Genomic DNA, 16,719 nt, shown 5'->3' on the forward strand with positions numbered 1-16,719 from the left:
AAATTATATTCTTCAGGTATAATTTCTATAAGGAAATAGTTGGTATTTATCCTTCAGCTTTAATCAGATAAGTATATATTTCAAATGTGTAATGAAGATGTGATTTTGGTCTTGCCTGAAAGGTGGCCCTTGGCCAAACTGACTACATGAAGCAATGAATCCAGCAATTGACACTTTCATCACTTTAAAACTACCAGCATTAAAATTGGTAATAATTAAAATCACACACAAGGGCTTTTGAATGAGTCCCAAGAATGGGAGGTAATTTTGAGCAGGTTTTGTTTAAATTGGTAACAAAATTATTCCTTTTTTTAATTTTTAAATCAGTGGGCAATCTGTCCTAGAGCTTTTAAAATCAGTCCCATCTGATATACCTTCTAAAATCACCAGTATTATATAATAGGCCTTGATGGATCTAAGGGAAAATCATGAATCATCAAAGAAAAGTTATTTTCAGCCAACTATATTGAATGAATGAGTGAATGAAAATTCATTTGTTGAAAGCAGTATGTTCAAAATTGTACTGAGCAGATAAGAATTTAAAAGCAAGACAATCTTTGCTCCCAAAGCTCCTATTTTGGATTTTAGCTGCTCATGGGAAAATTCTGTTAGAGCCTAAAACCTAGGCCAATGGGAAAGCCTGGGGTACAAGATAACCTACAGGCATAGAAGATGGTGAGACTGGTGGCCCATAGTGGTAGAGCCGATGGTAGGGTCTTCTATCTTATCCTCTACTCATCAGAGTGGTGTGAGTGACTGTGTCCACCCCACAGCTAGGGAGCAGGAGCAAGATCCATGACAGGTGGAAAAAGGGGAGTGAGCCCAAGAGTATGAGTGGATCATGAGCTTCATTTTCCCTCCCATGTTATAGCAATGAAGGTTTAGCATCACACTGAGAGAAGGAAAAGGGGAAGGGAGCACTGTCAGGAAAGTTATAAGTAAAGGGAGAGAATTAATCTGGACAGGAACAGGCTGGAGTGTGGGAAAGAGCATTTTATATCTGATATGACCAAGCTTCTACTCCTTTCTTCTCCCTTAAATCTAGTTAGGTAGTAGGAATTATTTTAGAATAATTTTTCAAAATGCAAGTTTAAACATAAAAGGGTTTGTGGTTAACCTTATCTTCAACAAAATGCTTGCTTTTATACATGCTGTCCCTCATATCTAAAAAGCACTTGCCCTTGACTTCCATCTCTTAGAATCCCTAGCTTTCTTTAAGGTTCAATTTACAGGCCATACTGTGTAGCAGAACTAATTAAACTTTTTCCAATCATAACCCCTTTTTGCCCAAGAAATTTTATGTGACCTTAGGTATATAGGTATATAAAATAGGTATGCAAATCAATATTTACTGATGATAAATCATAATTTCACAACCCCTATATTAAATTATGTGACTCCATATGGGATCACTAACCACAGTTTTAAGAAGTTGGGCTATGTAAAAAGTTTTTCCTGATTCACTAGCTGTTAGTGTTCTTTTACTCTTTGGATTATTCTGTGTTACACTAAATGTGGTGTATCTTTCTAGTAGAATTTAAGGTTCTTGAGGATAGGCACTGTTTTTCATTTTGACTTAGAATTCTCTACCATAACTCAGCGTAGGTGAATGCCTTTCGTATGGGGGGCATTTAATGAATGCTTTTTAGATTGGATTGACACCTCATTCTACAACCATTACAAAAGGAAAGCAGGTATGAAATGATGGAAAGATTATCAGACCAGTCATCTCTCAAGAGCCTAGCTTTCTGCTCCTGGCTCTGTTAATCATTCTCTGGACTCACACTTAGAAAAACTATGGCTTTCTGTTTCATCATCTGTAGATGATCTCTAAGTCTTCTTCTACTTGTAAAAGTCTAGTTTTTAAGTAAGAAATTTCATTGTTTATTGTTGAGTATTTCATGGAATGTAAGGCAGGATTTTTACTGAGCAAAGGTGGCAGAACAAGTATGTCAGAGATATATGATATACAATGCATTGTTCAGGACACACGTCAATTAGATAGATTTGTTTTCTGCATTATCTGCAAACTAAAGACACCATTTTTTTCCCAACTAATTCAGTCTATGAGTTTTCCTTATGTTTAACATTGGTTGATAGAATATCTTTATAGTTGGTGTTAAATCTGTCTCTAATTCAAAGTTTCTTAAACTGTGAGTCATGACTCCATATGGAGCCATGTGACTGAATGGGGATGTCATGAAATTATGATTTATAGTAAGTAAATATTTTATTTGTATACCTATTTTTTATATAACTGGGATCATGTAAAAGTTTCTCAAGTGAAAAGGGGTCATGGGTGGAAAAAGTTCAAGAAGCCCTGACCTAGTTTGTAAGGGAACTTAATTTTTTTAATCTTCATTTCTTAAAAACCCAAATCTTTTTTTTAGAACAGTTTGCAGAAGTGAATTACATCACCAAATAAAAACATTTTACTTTTAATTTAGTATATTTATTTGGAGAACTAACTTAGAGTCAGGAAGACTTGATGTCTGTTGACTATGTGATCATAGACAGGTCACAACTGCTAAGTACTCCTAGGCAAGAGGACTTTCTCAGATTATATTACAGATAGAGTACCTATTTGTCTCGAAGAAAAAAAACCACACCATAATTTCCCAGTGCTGATGAAATCAAAGATCCAAATATCCAGACCAAAATCGAAAAGCTTTTTTGGTCTGACTGTGATTTGTGTGTCCCCTCTGATAAATGTTAGGTGTGACTAAGTTAATAAGATTAATTTTTTAATGTGTGACTTATGGAAGTCACATTGGTTGCTGGGTGGTTTTGTACCTCATTTTTGTCTAAAAATTTTCATCATCAACTTGCATATCTAAGGTTAGATAGGATATTTCTTTGATGTAAATGGGTATTTTGACAACTGTGTCATTGTAATTCTGATTGTTTAACTTGAAAAGGTATATTTGGGCAACGTGCTTTTGTATATTTCTTTATATAAAATTTGGAAAATAGAGTTTTGTATGGTAGAATAAATAGGATGCAATGTAAGGTCCTCGTCAATGCAAGCATATAATTTGTTTTAGGATTAATTTAGTAATATCCAGAGATATCAAGCTGGGTAATTACCTTCAGAAAAGAAATGGGAGAGATAATATTATGCAAAGGCTATATAAAACTACTCTGTTAGGCTTTTTATCCTTTTATGGTAGAGGAACTATGTCTTCTGATTTTGTTTCCCCAATTGTAGCTTATATAGAGTAGGCTTCTTATTAATATTTTTTGAGAGTATTGACTTCTGGTTACTCTAGATATTGTAATATTGTGATCTTTTTCCATATTCACTTTATTAAAGTAAATACTATTCTGTTGTAGGTCCAACTCGCTGGAACAAGTTTACAGGCTGCTGCTCAGTCCTTAAATGTACAGGTAAGGATTATTTTGTCTCTGAAGTTCAAAATCCTACATATGTCCTCATTTCCATTATTATCTGGACTCAATTTTACTAAAACGGAAATGGTCAGTCAATAAAAAGCATTTATTAAGTGCCTACTGTGTATCAGGTTCTGTACTAGGTGCTAGGGATAAAAGTATAAATGATGAAACAATCCAATTGGTAATGAGTTTACATTCTAATGGGGAAGATGATTACCTATGAAAATGTACAATATAAATGTAAAGTTAATAAATGCAAATATATACAAAATTGTTAAGTACAGGATAATTTGGTAAGGAAAGCACTAGCAAGAATCAGGAAAGAATTCATGACAAAGATAGTATTTGAAATGTATCTTAAAGCATGGAGGAGGATATGGGTCATCCCACAAGACAAGAACCTTGTAAAGCTCCTCTCTTTCCTTAAGAGATAGTTCAAGTACCATTTTCTTTATTAATCCTTTCTTGACTTGATATAGGGAAATCAATAGGGGAGAAGGCCTTAAACTAAGTAGCTCTGTGAGGAGAGAGAAAACCGGTCAAAAAAAATGAGATATTGTGAAGTTACTGAATGTATGGAGGAGCAAGATAGGAGGAATAAAGGAGAATGGCAAGGTTATGAACTTGAGAAAGTGAAAGTATTGGTGCTTTGAGCAGGAACAGGGAAAGGTTTAGAGGGAAAGATAATGAGATCCGTTGTGGATATTAATTAAAGTTGTCTCTGGGATATCCAATTTGAAATGTCCAAAAGTAAAAAATTGGGAAAACATCAGGATAGTAACTGGTGCTGTGCTAAGATGATGGTTAAAGTCATGGGAAGTAATGAGGTTACTGAGAGAGTATAGAAGGAGAAAAGGAGGAGAGTAGGATAGCCCTATGAGGAATTTCAACCTCGACTCGGACAGAACTGGAAATCTCTTTCTCCTCACATACACATACACTCTCTTTCTCTCCCTGTCTCTCCTTGTCTGTCTGTCTCCGTGTCTCTCTCTCTGTTTCTCTTATCTTTCTTTCTCTTTATTGAACAAAATTACATGCAGACTGAATTTGAGTTCCATGAAGAGCTTTGTAGGATTTCATCCAACATGCTGCTTCCTTTCAATGTAATGCCTGGGTAACAAAAAGAAAAGATAAAAAATAAGAGTTACTAAAAATGAGTTTCCCTAGATGAGAACACTAAAGAAGTTGGATTGAGCAAACCATGAGCCCTCACTGAGTGGGGACTCTGTCACAGAAGGAAACAATTCTGAAGAAAGGAAACGAAGGTTGAGTGAGAAGCCTTCTTTTCTGAGAGAGAGAGAAGGCAGAAGATTACCTTGGTTGCCATGGCAAACTTTCCTCCCTGAGAGAGATGTTGGCAAACAGGCTGTATCTCCAATGCAGAATGTTTACAGTCCTGCTTGGTAATTATCTCTCAATGACTGGCAGAATTAATCAGAGCCTTTATGTTAATTAGCCTGCTCTGCAGTCCCTGAAACAGGTGGTGGGAAATATGCAAATCTATGCAGAATTTTAATGCTCTGCATAGCCAGTTTTAATTACCATAGAATCTTCTCTCAGTACCCCTTTGGGGAGTGTGTTCTCCCTCTTGAATGCAGTATTTTCTCTTGAATTTTTTTTTTCATTGGAAATGTTGAGTCTAAACTACTTTGAAACCACCATTCAGAGATTCTGGAGGTCAGGTGAGTCCTTTTCAAATTGATGTTTGAAAATATTACAAACTGACCACCAGGTAAATTTCAAAATAATGACAGAGGTTTTGAGGCAAGAGGTAAATTGAATGTATTTTCTGTCACATTTCTGTAGTTCAGAATCTTAAGCTATGAAAGCATTTTATCAGTTTTTGTGGGCCAAGTTTGTTTTTGCTTTTGAAAATTAGAATTGGAGCTTTGGCGATATTGGAACAAAAGGAATTAAAATTATGATAATAGCAAATGTAGTATTCAGACGACTAAGACAGAAACAAAGGCTTAAATATCTTTACCTGTGATAATAGCTGAACAGACTAAACCCTATATTTTAAAATCAATCAGTCAGCAAGTATTAACTGAGTACAAAATCCTGCACTTGATGTTAGAGATATGGAAACAGAAATGAACAGGCCATGCTCTCAGAGAGCTTGCACTCTGTCATAGAAATAATATGTATGTAAAAAACCACACAATTATTAGGTGAATTTTGGCAGTATGGGAGATACTCTAGCATCTGGGGATCAGAAAAGATTAAATGAAACAATATTCTTTAAATAAGGAGCTACAGACCTCTCTTTTAAAACTATTGTAGAGATGCAGTATGTTGTGTTGTGGTTTTTTTCCTAGTCTAAATCTAATGAAGAATCTGGGGATTCCCAGCAGCCAAGCCAGCCTTCCCAGCAGCCTTCAGTGCAGGCACCCATCCCCCAAACTCAGCTCATGCTGGCTGGAGGACAGATAACAGGGGTAAGTTTTTTTTTTTTTTCTTAAGAATTCTAATAAACTTATAAAGCTTCCATTGCTCAATCTGATGAGAATTGTCTACCATCAGTAATACGACTGTCTATGCTTGACACTATTATATCCTGAAAAAAGGACTGTCACACTGGAAGAGCAAGTCTTTGTCAGAAATATTCAGTGCATCTCTTGTTATGACAGCAGATGTTTGGGTAAAATAAGGCTTTTTCACCCCCATTTTAGTTCCTTTTCACCATGTAATGGAATCATTATTCAATGTGAGGCAAGTATTATAGAAATCATTAACATTGTAAACACAGCCTTATGAGTTCAAACAGTAGCATAGGGGGAAAAGTTGTTTTCTCGTTAACTCTTATAGTTATTATGTATATCAAGGTTATGGCGGATCCATTGTTTTGCCACTTTTTTAGTGTACTAGAATGTTTTATAATATGATTGTTTTTATTTAATAAGTTTTTTGTCTTTGTTTTTCGTTATGCTGAACTACAATTGGCGACCACATTGAACTTTGACACCTCCTAATATTTCATTTCAGTAAAGTTTGTGTTATTCATAGGAGATTTATTTTTAAAGGATTTTTGTGGAGCTGACCAAGTTTTATGGAGAGATAAATTCAGATTTGATTTCTTAAATATTTTATGTACAATTTAGAAGGTTGTTCTTACAAAAAAGATGATTCCATTAACTTGCTAGACCTTACACTTCAGAATGTGAAATGACTTCTTTTCCTTGAATGGTATTTACAGATCTTTCTTCATTTTCATTTACTGTGGAAAGTTCAGTAAGGGGAAGATAGTTGTAATAAATTTGAGTAAAGCGCCTGATATAATTTTACTCTTTTCCCCCCAAAGTACACTTTAACTAACTTGCCTTAGGAAAGCAGGTTTTAAATCCACTCTGAGCAGTTTTCTTTTTATAATAATAAGGGTGGTTATATATGTGTTTTGTTTTGCATAATGATTGTCTGACATGGCAAGAGTCATTTAGGATTTCAGGTCTGTGTAGATGGAGATTCTATTAAACCTGAACATTAGGATTCATTTGCATGTAAAGAGACAGGCCTTCACCACCTGTTTCACAGAGATAATACGTGTTTGGAAAAGGGATGTAAAGTTGGAGACTCAATCCTTTCAACAACAGAAAAGATTGTGTGGGGTAGAGGCTGTAGGGAGACTTGGAGAGGAAACAAATTGAGCTCCTGTGCTTTAGTCATATCTTTAGGCATAATGGCAATGATGGAATATGGCAGGGATTCATGCTAATGTGTAGCAGCTGGGGTCTTATCACTTCTTTCCCTGACCATATCCAGCATTCCTATTTCTCATTCATCAGACTAATCACTTGCTGTTCTGTTGAGTTTAAATTTCTTTTTGTATTCTGTTGATGCTGACTTTTATTTGTTTGTTTATTTTTGACTTGCTTGTTAATTACCTTTTTGTGTTAACTTTGGAATCTCAGAGAAGCTTGGGTAATTTTCTAAATCTTAAGTGTGACTTAATGGCTAGCTCCAACTTGAAATGATCTTGGAAATACCAGCTATGCAGCCAGGTCACCCTTAGCACTTGAGCCCTGGAAGATGCCACAATTAGGTTCTGTAGAAAGTAAGGTTAGATCTTGAGCTCCTGAGCTGCTGTCCTGATAAGACCAGGAAAGCTTTTGACTCCAGCCACTGACTGTTGTTTAATCTGTCTTTAGCTTGCCCTGACCCCAGCCCAGCAGCAGTTACTGCTACAGCAGGCACAGGCCCAGCTGCTGGCAGCTGCAGTTCAGCATTCGGCCAGTCAGCAGCACAGTGCCGCGGGTGCCACCATCTCGGCCTCCGCTGCAACGCCAATGACGCAGATCCCTCTGTCGCAGCCCATACAGATTGCACAGGTGAGTGCCCAGGAAAGCCAGTGTGGATTTTGTTGGGATTTCCATCTATCTGCTGCAGTTATAGAGATGGGAGCCAAGCTGTATCCAGTCCATTTTCCTTGTCATTCTGCTATAAATATAATACATCTGTTTGTTTGGCTTTATATTGTAAACACAGAGCTGATTACCTAATAACTGACTGTTTATTTAAGTGACAGTTCTTGAATAATTAATTGGCATTTCTCTACAGCAGAGGGATTACTATATTTGTTTTAATTAGTTAATTGTAGCAGACATGAATTGTTTAATGTATTCAGCAGTTAGGATGAGATATCTCATCTGTTTGCAAGTAGTCACTGAGCTATATGATCTCTGGGATTGGTCAGGCACTCAACAGTTTGGGTTTTCTCATTTTAAGACTAAAATGGGGAAAATCTGTAAAACACTAATCAAATTACTTAGAAGGCAGAAAACAGAATCTATCAAAAATGATTAATGAAATTGCTGATTCAAGAAAAAACAAGATTAAGAGATGACAGTAGTATTATATGCAGAAAAAAACATGTAAAATGTCATTTTCTTAAAAATAGGGCTGAGCAATTGTTAGTTTTCTATCAAGAACCAAAGAAAAGATTTAAATATATGATAAGAATTTCATTGGACAGATAAAAGAAATTATAGTTATGTATGGTGGTTAGGTAATGAAAGTATTATAAATATCTAGCTAAAAATAAATGTAGTATTTTTATAATCCCCTTTCATTTTCTTAAATTTCTTTTCAATCTAATTTTGTCTATGAATCAGAAATTTTAAGAAGAATCAAATTAGTTCTATTTACACTTATTCTGACATACCAAAGTCCATGAAATTACTGTGTGCCCTGGGAGGGAGGAAGGTGGGCAATAGACAGACACTGTGTTTAGGTGAACAAATGCTTTATTATCTGTCTGTGCCAGTTTGTATGTTTTTGTCATTGAATATGCTAGACCTGTTGAAAAAACTCTTCTGTCAGAGTGGAAAAAAATCACTGGACTTGGATTCAGAAGGTCCAGCTCTACCACTTACAAGGTGTGTGACCTTGGGCAGTGCTACCTTTCTAATAGACAACATTTCATGAAAAAAAAATTATGAGGGTTTAATAACTGTTTCCTCACTATGAATCATTTAGGACAGTATGGCAGCTGAAAAAATGTTAATCTGGTCTTAAGTACATTGAAAGACTTGTGGTTCCATAATCTCATCAAGTGATAGCTCCATAGGTATTGTCCTCCTAGAAGGCCATTCACATCTTTGAAAATTGTGTTCCATTCTAAGCACTTGTTTTCAGGAATGAAAGTAATAAACTAGAGGTTATCCATCCAAAGATGAGGAACCTCAAGCTCATTTCATGTGACAATCTAGGAAAGACTAGACATGATTACCCTGGGGAAGAGAAAACTAGGAAGGAAGAGGAGATGAGGGAATAAGGGGAAAAAATGTGATGACTTTTGACCAGTTAGCAGCTGTATGGAAGGAGAATTTTTCTGCTTACTTCCAGAGGACAGGACTGGGAGCATTGGATGAAAGTTACAGAAACAGCTTTAGAGTTCATCAAAGAAAAAATACCATTTAGGTTGATCCAAAGTAGAAGGCAACACGCCCTTCTTATCAGAGATCTTCAAGCTAGCACTGATCTTGAACAGTCACTGAAAGGGAATTCTTATTCTCGTGTGACTTAGACCAGGTGGCCTTCCTTTTTCTTTTGAAATTCTGTGCCTTAGTTTACTGGGCTATGAACTAGAGATAATAATACTTATATTGCCACAAAAGCAAAGAATGCTCTTTTAAAATTGTGAAATGTACAACTTGCTTTGAAGGTATGGAAGAATTTGTAATATCTAATTTTGCCATTTTTTTGGATTAATTAGTTGGTATGGACCTGCTTAAACTCTTATCTCAACATCTCAAATGCACATTTTATTTTTTTCAGGATTTGCAACAGCTGCAACAGCTACAACAGCAGAATCTCAACCTGCAACAATTTGTGTTGGTGCATCCAACTACCAACTTGCAACCAGCACAGTTTATCATCTCGCAGACGCCACAGGGGCAGCAGGGTAAGTCCTGAAAGCTCTCATTGCCAATTACTTGTTTCACAGTAATACTGGAGATAGTTTGCCATCTCCTATCTGTTAGCGCAGTGTTTAAATTTAACATTTAAAGTACTATCTGTCGATTACTATTGTTTGATGTCTATGTTAAGGTACTGCAGGTGAATATCCATTGCCATTTATGATGAGGAAAATGTAAACTCTCTTCTATGTGTATACTTTTCAAATTCCTTCATTGCTCTTTTTTTGATTAGTCACTATTAATAAAAAGAGAGATTATTCTGGCTCCTACCACATAAACCATACTGTTAAGGGCCAGCCAAGAAAATTCAATAGGTCTTTTATTCTGCCTTTTTTGTTAGACTTCACAAGGAAAGAATAGCTAGTAGGACTAGGAATAGCAGAAACACTTTGAATTTACTAAATCTCCGTAGAGGCTTCATATCCATTTGGTCTTAAGTCTGATTATCTTTCTGTAAAATGTGCCTTAGATTAATGCTATCCTTAGCATTCTTAGAAGTGCCATTGCCCTAGGCTAGGTGACCTCAGGTGAATCATTACACTTGCTTCAAAAGTAGCCTTTCCAGGCCCCTGTTAACCTTCCTAAAGTATCACCTTGATCATATTTCTATCTTGAGAAGCTACAGTGATTCCTTATTATCTAAACTCTTACTTTAAGCCCCTCTGTCATTTTTTATAGTAATTTTGTATACCATGCCTCTCCAGTTTGATCTCTTTACTCTTGCCTCATTTTTTGTTCTTATTCTTGCCATTTTGTGGCTTTATGATGATGATGATGATGATAGTTAACATTTAGGGCTTCTAAGATGTGCTAAGGGCTTCTATAGCCATAGTCCTACTTTTACAGATGAGGACATTTAGGCAAACAGAGGTCAAATGACTTGCCTGGGATCATACATCTGGTAAGTGTCTGAAACAGGATTTGAACTCAAGTTTTCCTGCCTTCAGACCCAGGGTTCTATTCACTGTGCCACCCAGCTTGATTGCCCTTTTTAGTTTTCCATCTATGGAGACCATAAGTCCCATCTAGCAAAGTACAGTTTAAATCTTCCCTTCTAATCTGTCTTAGTCTGAAGGAAAGTAGGAGGGGAGGAGATATTAGAAGTGGGGGAGAGTAAGAGAAGAGTGGGCCCATTGGGGGAGGGGCTGGTCAGAAGCAAAACACTTGAAGAGAAACTGGATGAAAGGACAGAGAATAGAATAAATGGGAGATATGCAGTTAGCAATAGTAATTATGAAAATAATTTTGAAGTGAGTTTCTCTGAAGGCCTCATTTTTCAAATATATAGGCAACTGAGTCAAATTTACAGAAAAATAAGAGCCATTCTCTAATTGACACGTGATCCAAAGATATGATCTCTGTATGCCCAAAGGGTTATAAAATCATGCATATCCTTTGACCTAAATACCACTACTAGCATGAATTTTAGAAGAGATTTTTTTAAAAAGGAAAAGAACCTATTTCATAAAAATATTTATAGCAACTCTTTCTCAGGGCAAAGAATTAGAAATTGAGGGGGGGGTGCCCATTAAGTCAGGAATGGCTGAAGAAATTGTGGTATGTGATTATGAAGGAATATTATTGTTCTATAAGAAATGATGAACAGGATGCTATCAATATAACCTGGAATGTCCTTCATGAGTTCAAACAAAGTTCAAATTACTATGTACATATTAGTAATAGCAAAGTTTTGGAATGTTCAGCTTTGAATGACTTTGCTATTCTCAGTGATGCAATGATCCAAGACTACTCTGAAGGATTTATGATGAAAAATGCTATCCCTACCCAGAGAAAGAACTGATTGTATCTGAATACAGACTGAAGCATACTTTTTCTCTCATTTTCTTTTTCTGTTAAGTTCAGGTTTCGTTGATAGAAAGTCCTGATAATCTGCAAGTTTGTTGAAGGTTCATTTTTTCTCATTCAAAATTATAGATACTGTTGCTGAATATGATATTTTTGGCCATAGGCCTAGTTCTTCTGATTGTCAGTATCTACTAACTTCTAGTCATTTATTGTGATTACTGATAAGTCTTATATAATTCTAATTGTTTTTTTCTTGTTTCTGTAAAATTTTCTCTTTGATCTAGGGGTTTCGAAATTTGGCAATAAATTCCTGTGTGTTTTCCACAAAAGATCTCTTTGAGGTGGTGATCAGTGGATTTTTTTCTATTTCTCTTTTCCCTTCATGTTCTGTCATTCCCAGACAATTTTACTGGATTATTTCCTGCATTATTTTGTCATGGTTCTCTTTTTGGTCATAACTTTCTGGCAGTCCAATTATTCTTATATTTTCTCTTCTTGATCTGTTCTCCAGATCTGTCGTTTTTCTTATAAGATGTTTCTGTTCTATTCTGTTCTATATTCTCATTCTTCATAATCTGTTTTGTTATTTCTTGGTTTCTCATACTTTCACTGGCTTCCCTTGCCCAATTCTAATTTTCAAAGAATTATTTTGATCTTTCAGACTCTTGTACCTCCTTTTCTAGTTGGTTAACTTTTTTTCACAAATCTTGTTTTTCTTGAATGATTTTTAGTTTTTAGTTTTTCCTCAATAATCTCATTTTATTTAAAAAAAATTTTTTTTTTTTAATAGATTCTCTCTGGTTAAGGAGCCATTTCACATTACTATTTGGGGTAGAAGTTGTGTGTTTTTTTGTTTTTTTTTTAATTTATTTACTAAAGTGTCCTCTGAAGATGAATCCTGATTTTCCCTGTTTCTGTAATAAGTTTCAGTGGTGGAATTCTTTCTTTTTTGTTGGTTGAAATACACATATTTTGAAAATGTTCCTACGCATATTAATAATTATGATGGATTTAAATAACATGAAATGTATTTGAATAGTTACTCTTTTACATTATCAAAATGACCAAAGAATCTACCTCTTAGAAAAAAATGATCACAGGTAGTATTTTCATATTGCAGCGAGGTATACAAAGTATTTTCTATACATTTTTTCTACAAATTATTTGTCAGATGAGAGTAGCCTTGTGATCGTATCTTTTAGGTATTTGCCTGTTTTTACATTTTTGTTCTTTACTAAATACACAGAAGTTTTCTGAGACTGCATTGTCATTTGAAGGAAACATATATTCTCAGAGGCTTTTGTCATTCATCAAGCTCTGACAGATTATATCATTCTGGAAAGGTTTCTTACAGTCTTCATGATAGGCTGCCTTACTTCTGAGTCCTACACCAACCAAGACTAGAAAGGCTTATTATCAGTTGGCTGGCTGCTCATTGTTGAATTACTTGGTTATGTCAACCCATGAGGCAACGAAAAACCAACTGGATCTCAGTCTTATGCAGCTCCTTTTAACTTTTGCAAGGAGAATAACACAAAAGAAAGCAAAGAATGATAAAAATCATAGTTTTTAAACTAGGTATAAACAAACATTAACTTAACTGTTGATAATTTATTATGAACTGCTTTTCTAAGACTCATTGAGTGAATGTATTGTAGGAGGAACTAAATCATGTCAACATTGACAATATCACTTTTTGTAAACCAGAACATAGAAGTAGAAGACCGGCTCATTGGTTTCTTCTTGGGGAGGCATATAAAAATTAGAAGAATCACCTTTATTATGCATCCAAAAGAAAGGAAGGCTGAAGATGGCTTTAGGGGTTGTCAAACCGAGTCAGGACAAAGTAGACTTTGTAAACTGCAGACAAAATAGAGTTGTTTTAGTTTTCTTGACTACTCCCAAGAGAGACAGAGGCACAAAGAAATAGATAGACATGTGCATATTTGCATATGTACATACATATACACATACATACATATATACACATACATGTACATTCATATATATATACACACCATATAGTAGGGGTGTGTGTGTGCGTGTGTTTAAATTCTTTCCTCAAAAGTCAAAAAATATTGAACATTATAAGCACCAAACAAAAAAATAAAAGAAGTAACAAAAAATTTAATTGACTGTATTTTGAGGCAGAAACAAGAACCAGTATGGGAATTATTTCTGAATTTGTTGGCTTTTGTAAATTGTCAGATCATTGACTTGTTGGAGGAAGATAAAAATCCATTACTAAATTAGAAAAAAAAAAAAAAGATTAAAAATGATAAAAAAAAATCTGATATATAAATCATGACAGCTCCAATCTAACCTATTTAATCTTTGATTAAGAAAAATTAGAAATGAATAAAGGTTATGTGTAATGAACTATGGATATTTAATTAACATAAAGCAATTATCAATACAAGAAGGCCAAAAGAGCTAGAAACTACTTCAACCAACAAATACTATGATGACCATGTATTTTAAAATCAGCTGAAGTCAGGAATTCAGGTTAAGGGAAAATCCTCGATCTTTATTAGGTGTGAAGGGGGATGGCGATAGGAAGTGAGAGCAGTCCTGACACGAACCCAACCAGCAGTCTCTCTGCCTCTCTTTCTCCACCCACCAAAATCGTCTCTATGTCATTTCCTATACAGCACATCAAAACTTGCACAGAGAGTGGGCAGAGCCATTCTTTCTCCAAGCATATATTAATAGAGTATCATCCAATTGCTACTTAGCCTCACGTGCTTGGGACCTCAGTGCATCAATTCGAGCTTCAGCCCATTACAGAATACTTAATCTCTTTGCCATACAGAAGCAGCCAAAATCAACACCAGTTTAAAGTTTTAACACTTTTGTAAATCTTACAGAAGAGTGTGGTAGAAGATTATGAGCAATTATCAGTCTAAGTCTCTATAACAAAGTATTTTTCAATTATCACCAAGAGGAAAAATAGTTTTTTTTTTGGTTTTTTTTATTCCGTCCATTTTTATCCATAAGTGCCCTTAAGATCATTCAGATTCTCACTAGGTCTTATGCTAAGCTTTCTGCAAATATATATTTCCTTCCATTGTTTCTTGTTATTTTAGAAACTAATACTTATTATAATCTTCTACTATACCACATAAATAGACTAAAAACATAACAAGTACAGATTTAACTTGAATTCCAAGAAGAGATAAAGCAAGGGTTTAAAAAAAAGTTTTAAATGATATCAGTAAAATGTGAGTAAAGTGGGGGAAGTGGAAAAGAAATGAGGACATAAAGAATTGGAAAGAGAATTAACACCTTGGCACAAAGTATAAATCTTTAGTTTTTATGGAACTTCATTAAGAAACATGAAAGTGCATGAAAACAGGGAGAATAATAGGGGGACAGAAAAAGAGAAGAGACTCCAAGAGAGGGGAGGTGATTGAAGAAGGAGACCTTGCTTTGATGAAAGGATGGGATTACACTGAAAACCCAATGACTCTGTGAGACAAGAAGTATATTAAAACAAAGTCAAAAGACTAAGAAAATAGGGGGGGCGGGGGGAGGGGGAAGGTATTTCATACTAAAAATAGATACTCTGAAAAACAGATCAAGAAAGTTAAAAAAAAAATAAAAATTATTGGATAACCTGAATGCCATGCACAAAAAAAGCCTTAACTTTATATTTTTTTAAAAAAATTATTTCTAATATATTATTTTTCCGAATACATGTAAAGATGGTTTTTAATATATTTGTTTTTATACTATTTTGAGTTCCACATTTTTTTCTCTTTCCCTCTTATCTCCTCCCTCCCCACAGTAGCAGGCAATCTGATACAGGTTATACTGATATATTTGATTGTAACATATTTCCAAATAAGACATTGTATTTCAAGAAATATTTTTAAAACTTCCCACCTCTTTTAGAACCAGTGAACAAGGTGGAGATAGAAAGACTGCACTCACTACTTTCTAAAAGAAATCCCAAAATATAAACTTGATGAGATCCAGAGTTTTTTGGTCAAAGAAAAAAATATTGCAAGCAGTCAAAAAGAAATCAAAGTATCCAAGATCACAAGATTTAGCAGCCATTATCGATAAAGTAGTGAAAATCATGGCTACTATGTTCTAGAAAACAAAGGATGTGGGCCTACAGCCAAGAATAATTTATCCAGAAAAACCAAGTATATTCCTATTGGTGGTGAGGGATGGGGGGGGGGGGGGGGGGGGGGGGGGGGGGGGGGGGGGGGGGGGGGGGGCGGATTGACTAATGAATTAGAGCATTTCCAAGCATACCTGAAGAATTCTTGAAGTAAAAAGACCAAAGTTCCACAGAAATTTTTAATTACAAACATAAGATTTAAGAGAAATATAAAATAGGAAGCAAACATTCATAAAGGATTAAACAAGAATGAATTACTACATTAAAATATAGGGAGATGATGATACCTATGTCCTTTCTAAACTCTGTCTTCATTGAGGGTCATAGAGGAAACCTGATTAGAAAAGACTTGGGAGTGATTTATTATGTCTTGATGAACTTAAGAGGAGAATGAAAGGAAAAAACACTGGGAAGTGTTGGAGGGTTAAGGTAGGGTAGAGAATATGGAAAGAAAGATTAAGGAAAATAATCTCACATGAGTGCACAAGCAGATAGCTATGAAAATAAAGAGGAAGGCTTGAGAGAACACTTGAACCTCACTCTCTTCCAAACTCGTCAAAGGAAGAAAGAATATACATATAGAAGCAGATAAATTAGGTATAAAAATATATTTTTCTCAAAAAGCAAATGAGAAGATAAAAGGGAATTAGAGGTAGATAGAGGTAGATTAGTCCTAACGGAGGTTGGGGAGTGGAATCTAGACTATACAAAAATCCAGTTTTTTTGAGATGGCAAAGAATGAGAAGCTGAGAGAATACACATAAATTTGTGAATGACTGATAAGTTATAGTACATAAATAAGATAGAATACTATCTTGATGTAATTAAAGGTTTTTCCTGAGTACTAGCTTTCTGCGAAATACTTTCCTGAGTTCCTGACTTGATAACTATATAAAGTGATAGCATTTTCCTCAAACATGGCAGTGTATTCTTTTAATTTCCTCTTAATAAATTTGTCTTTACAAAATAACTGTA

The 16,719-nt window shown here is 35.0% G+C and overlaps 1 protein-coding gene across 3 annotated transcripts in view; it reads left to right on the forward strand.

The window, feature by feature from the left end:
• POU2F1 (POU class 2 homeobox 1) overlaps positions 1–16,719 on the forward strand; it is a 221,263-nt gene that overhangs the window by 164,963 nt on the left and 39,581 nt on the right. For all 3 annotated transcript variants that reach the window (XM_031936828.1, XM_031936831.1, XM_031936830.1), the window contains 4 exons: positions 3,334–3,387; positions 5,712–5,831; positions 7,539–7,718; positions 9,667–9,793. In XM_031936828.1, coding sequence (XP_031792688.1) covers positions 3,334–3,387; positions 5,712–5,831; positions 7,539–7,718; positions 9,667–9,793 — 481 coding nt within the window. The remainder of the gene's footprint in view (positions 1–3,333; positions 3,388–5,711; positions 5,832–7,538; positions 7,719–9,666; positions 9,794–16,719) is intronic.

This window comes from Sarcophilus harrisii, chromosome 4, assembly GCF_902635505.1.
Source record: "Sarcophilus harrisii chromosome 4, mSarHar1.11, whole genome shotgun sequence".
Taxonomy (NCBI): Eukaryota; Metazoa; Chordata; class Mammalia; order Dasyuromorphia; family Dasyuridae; genus Sarcophilus; species Sarcophilus harrisii.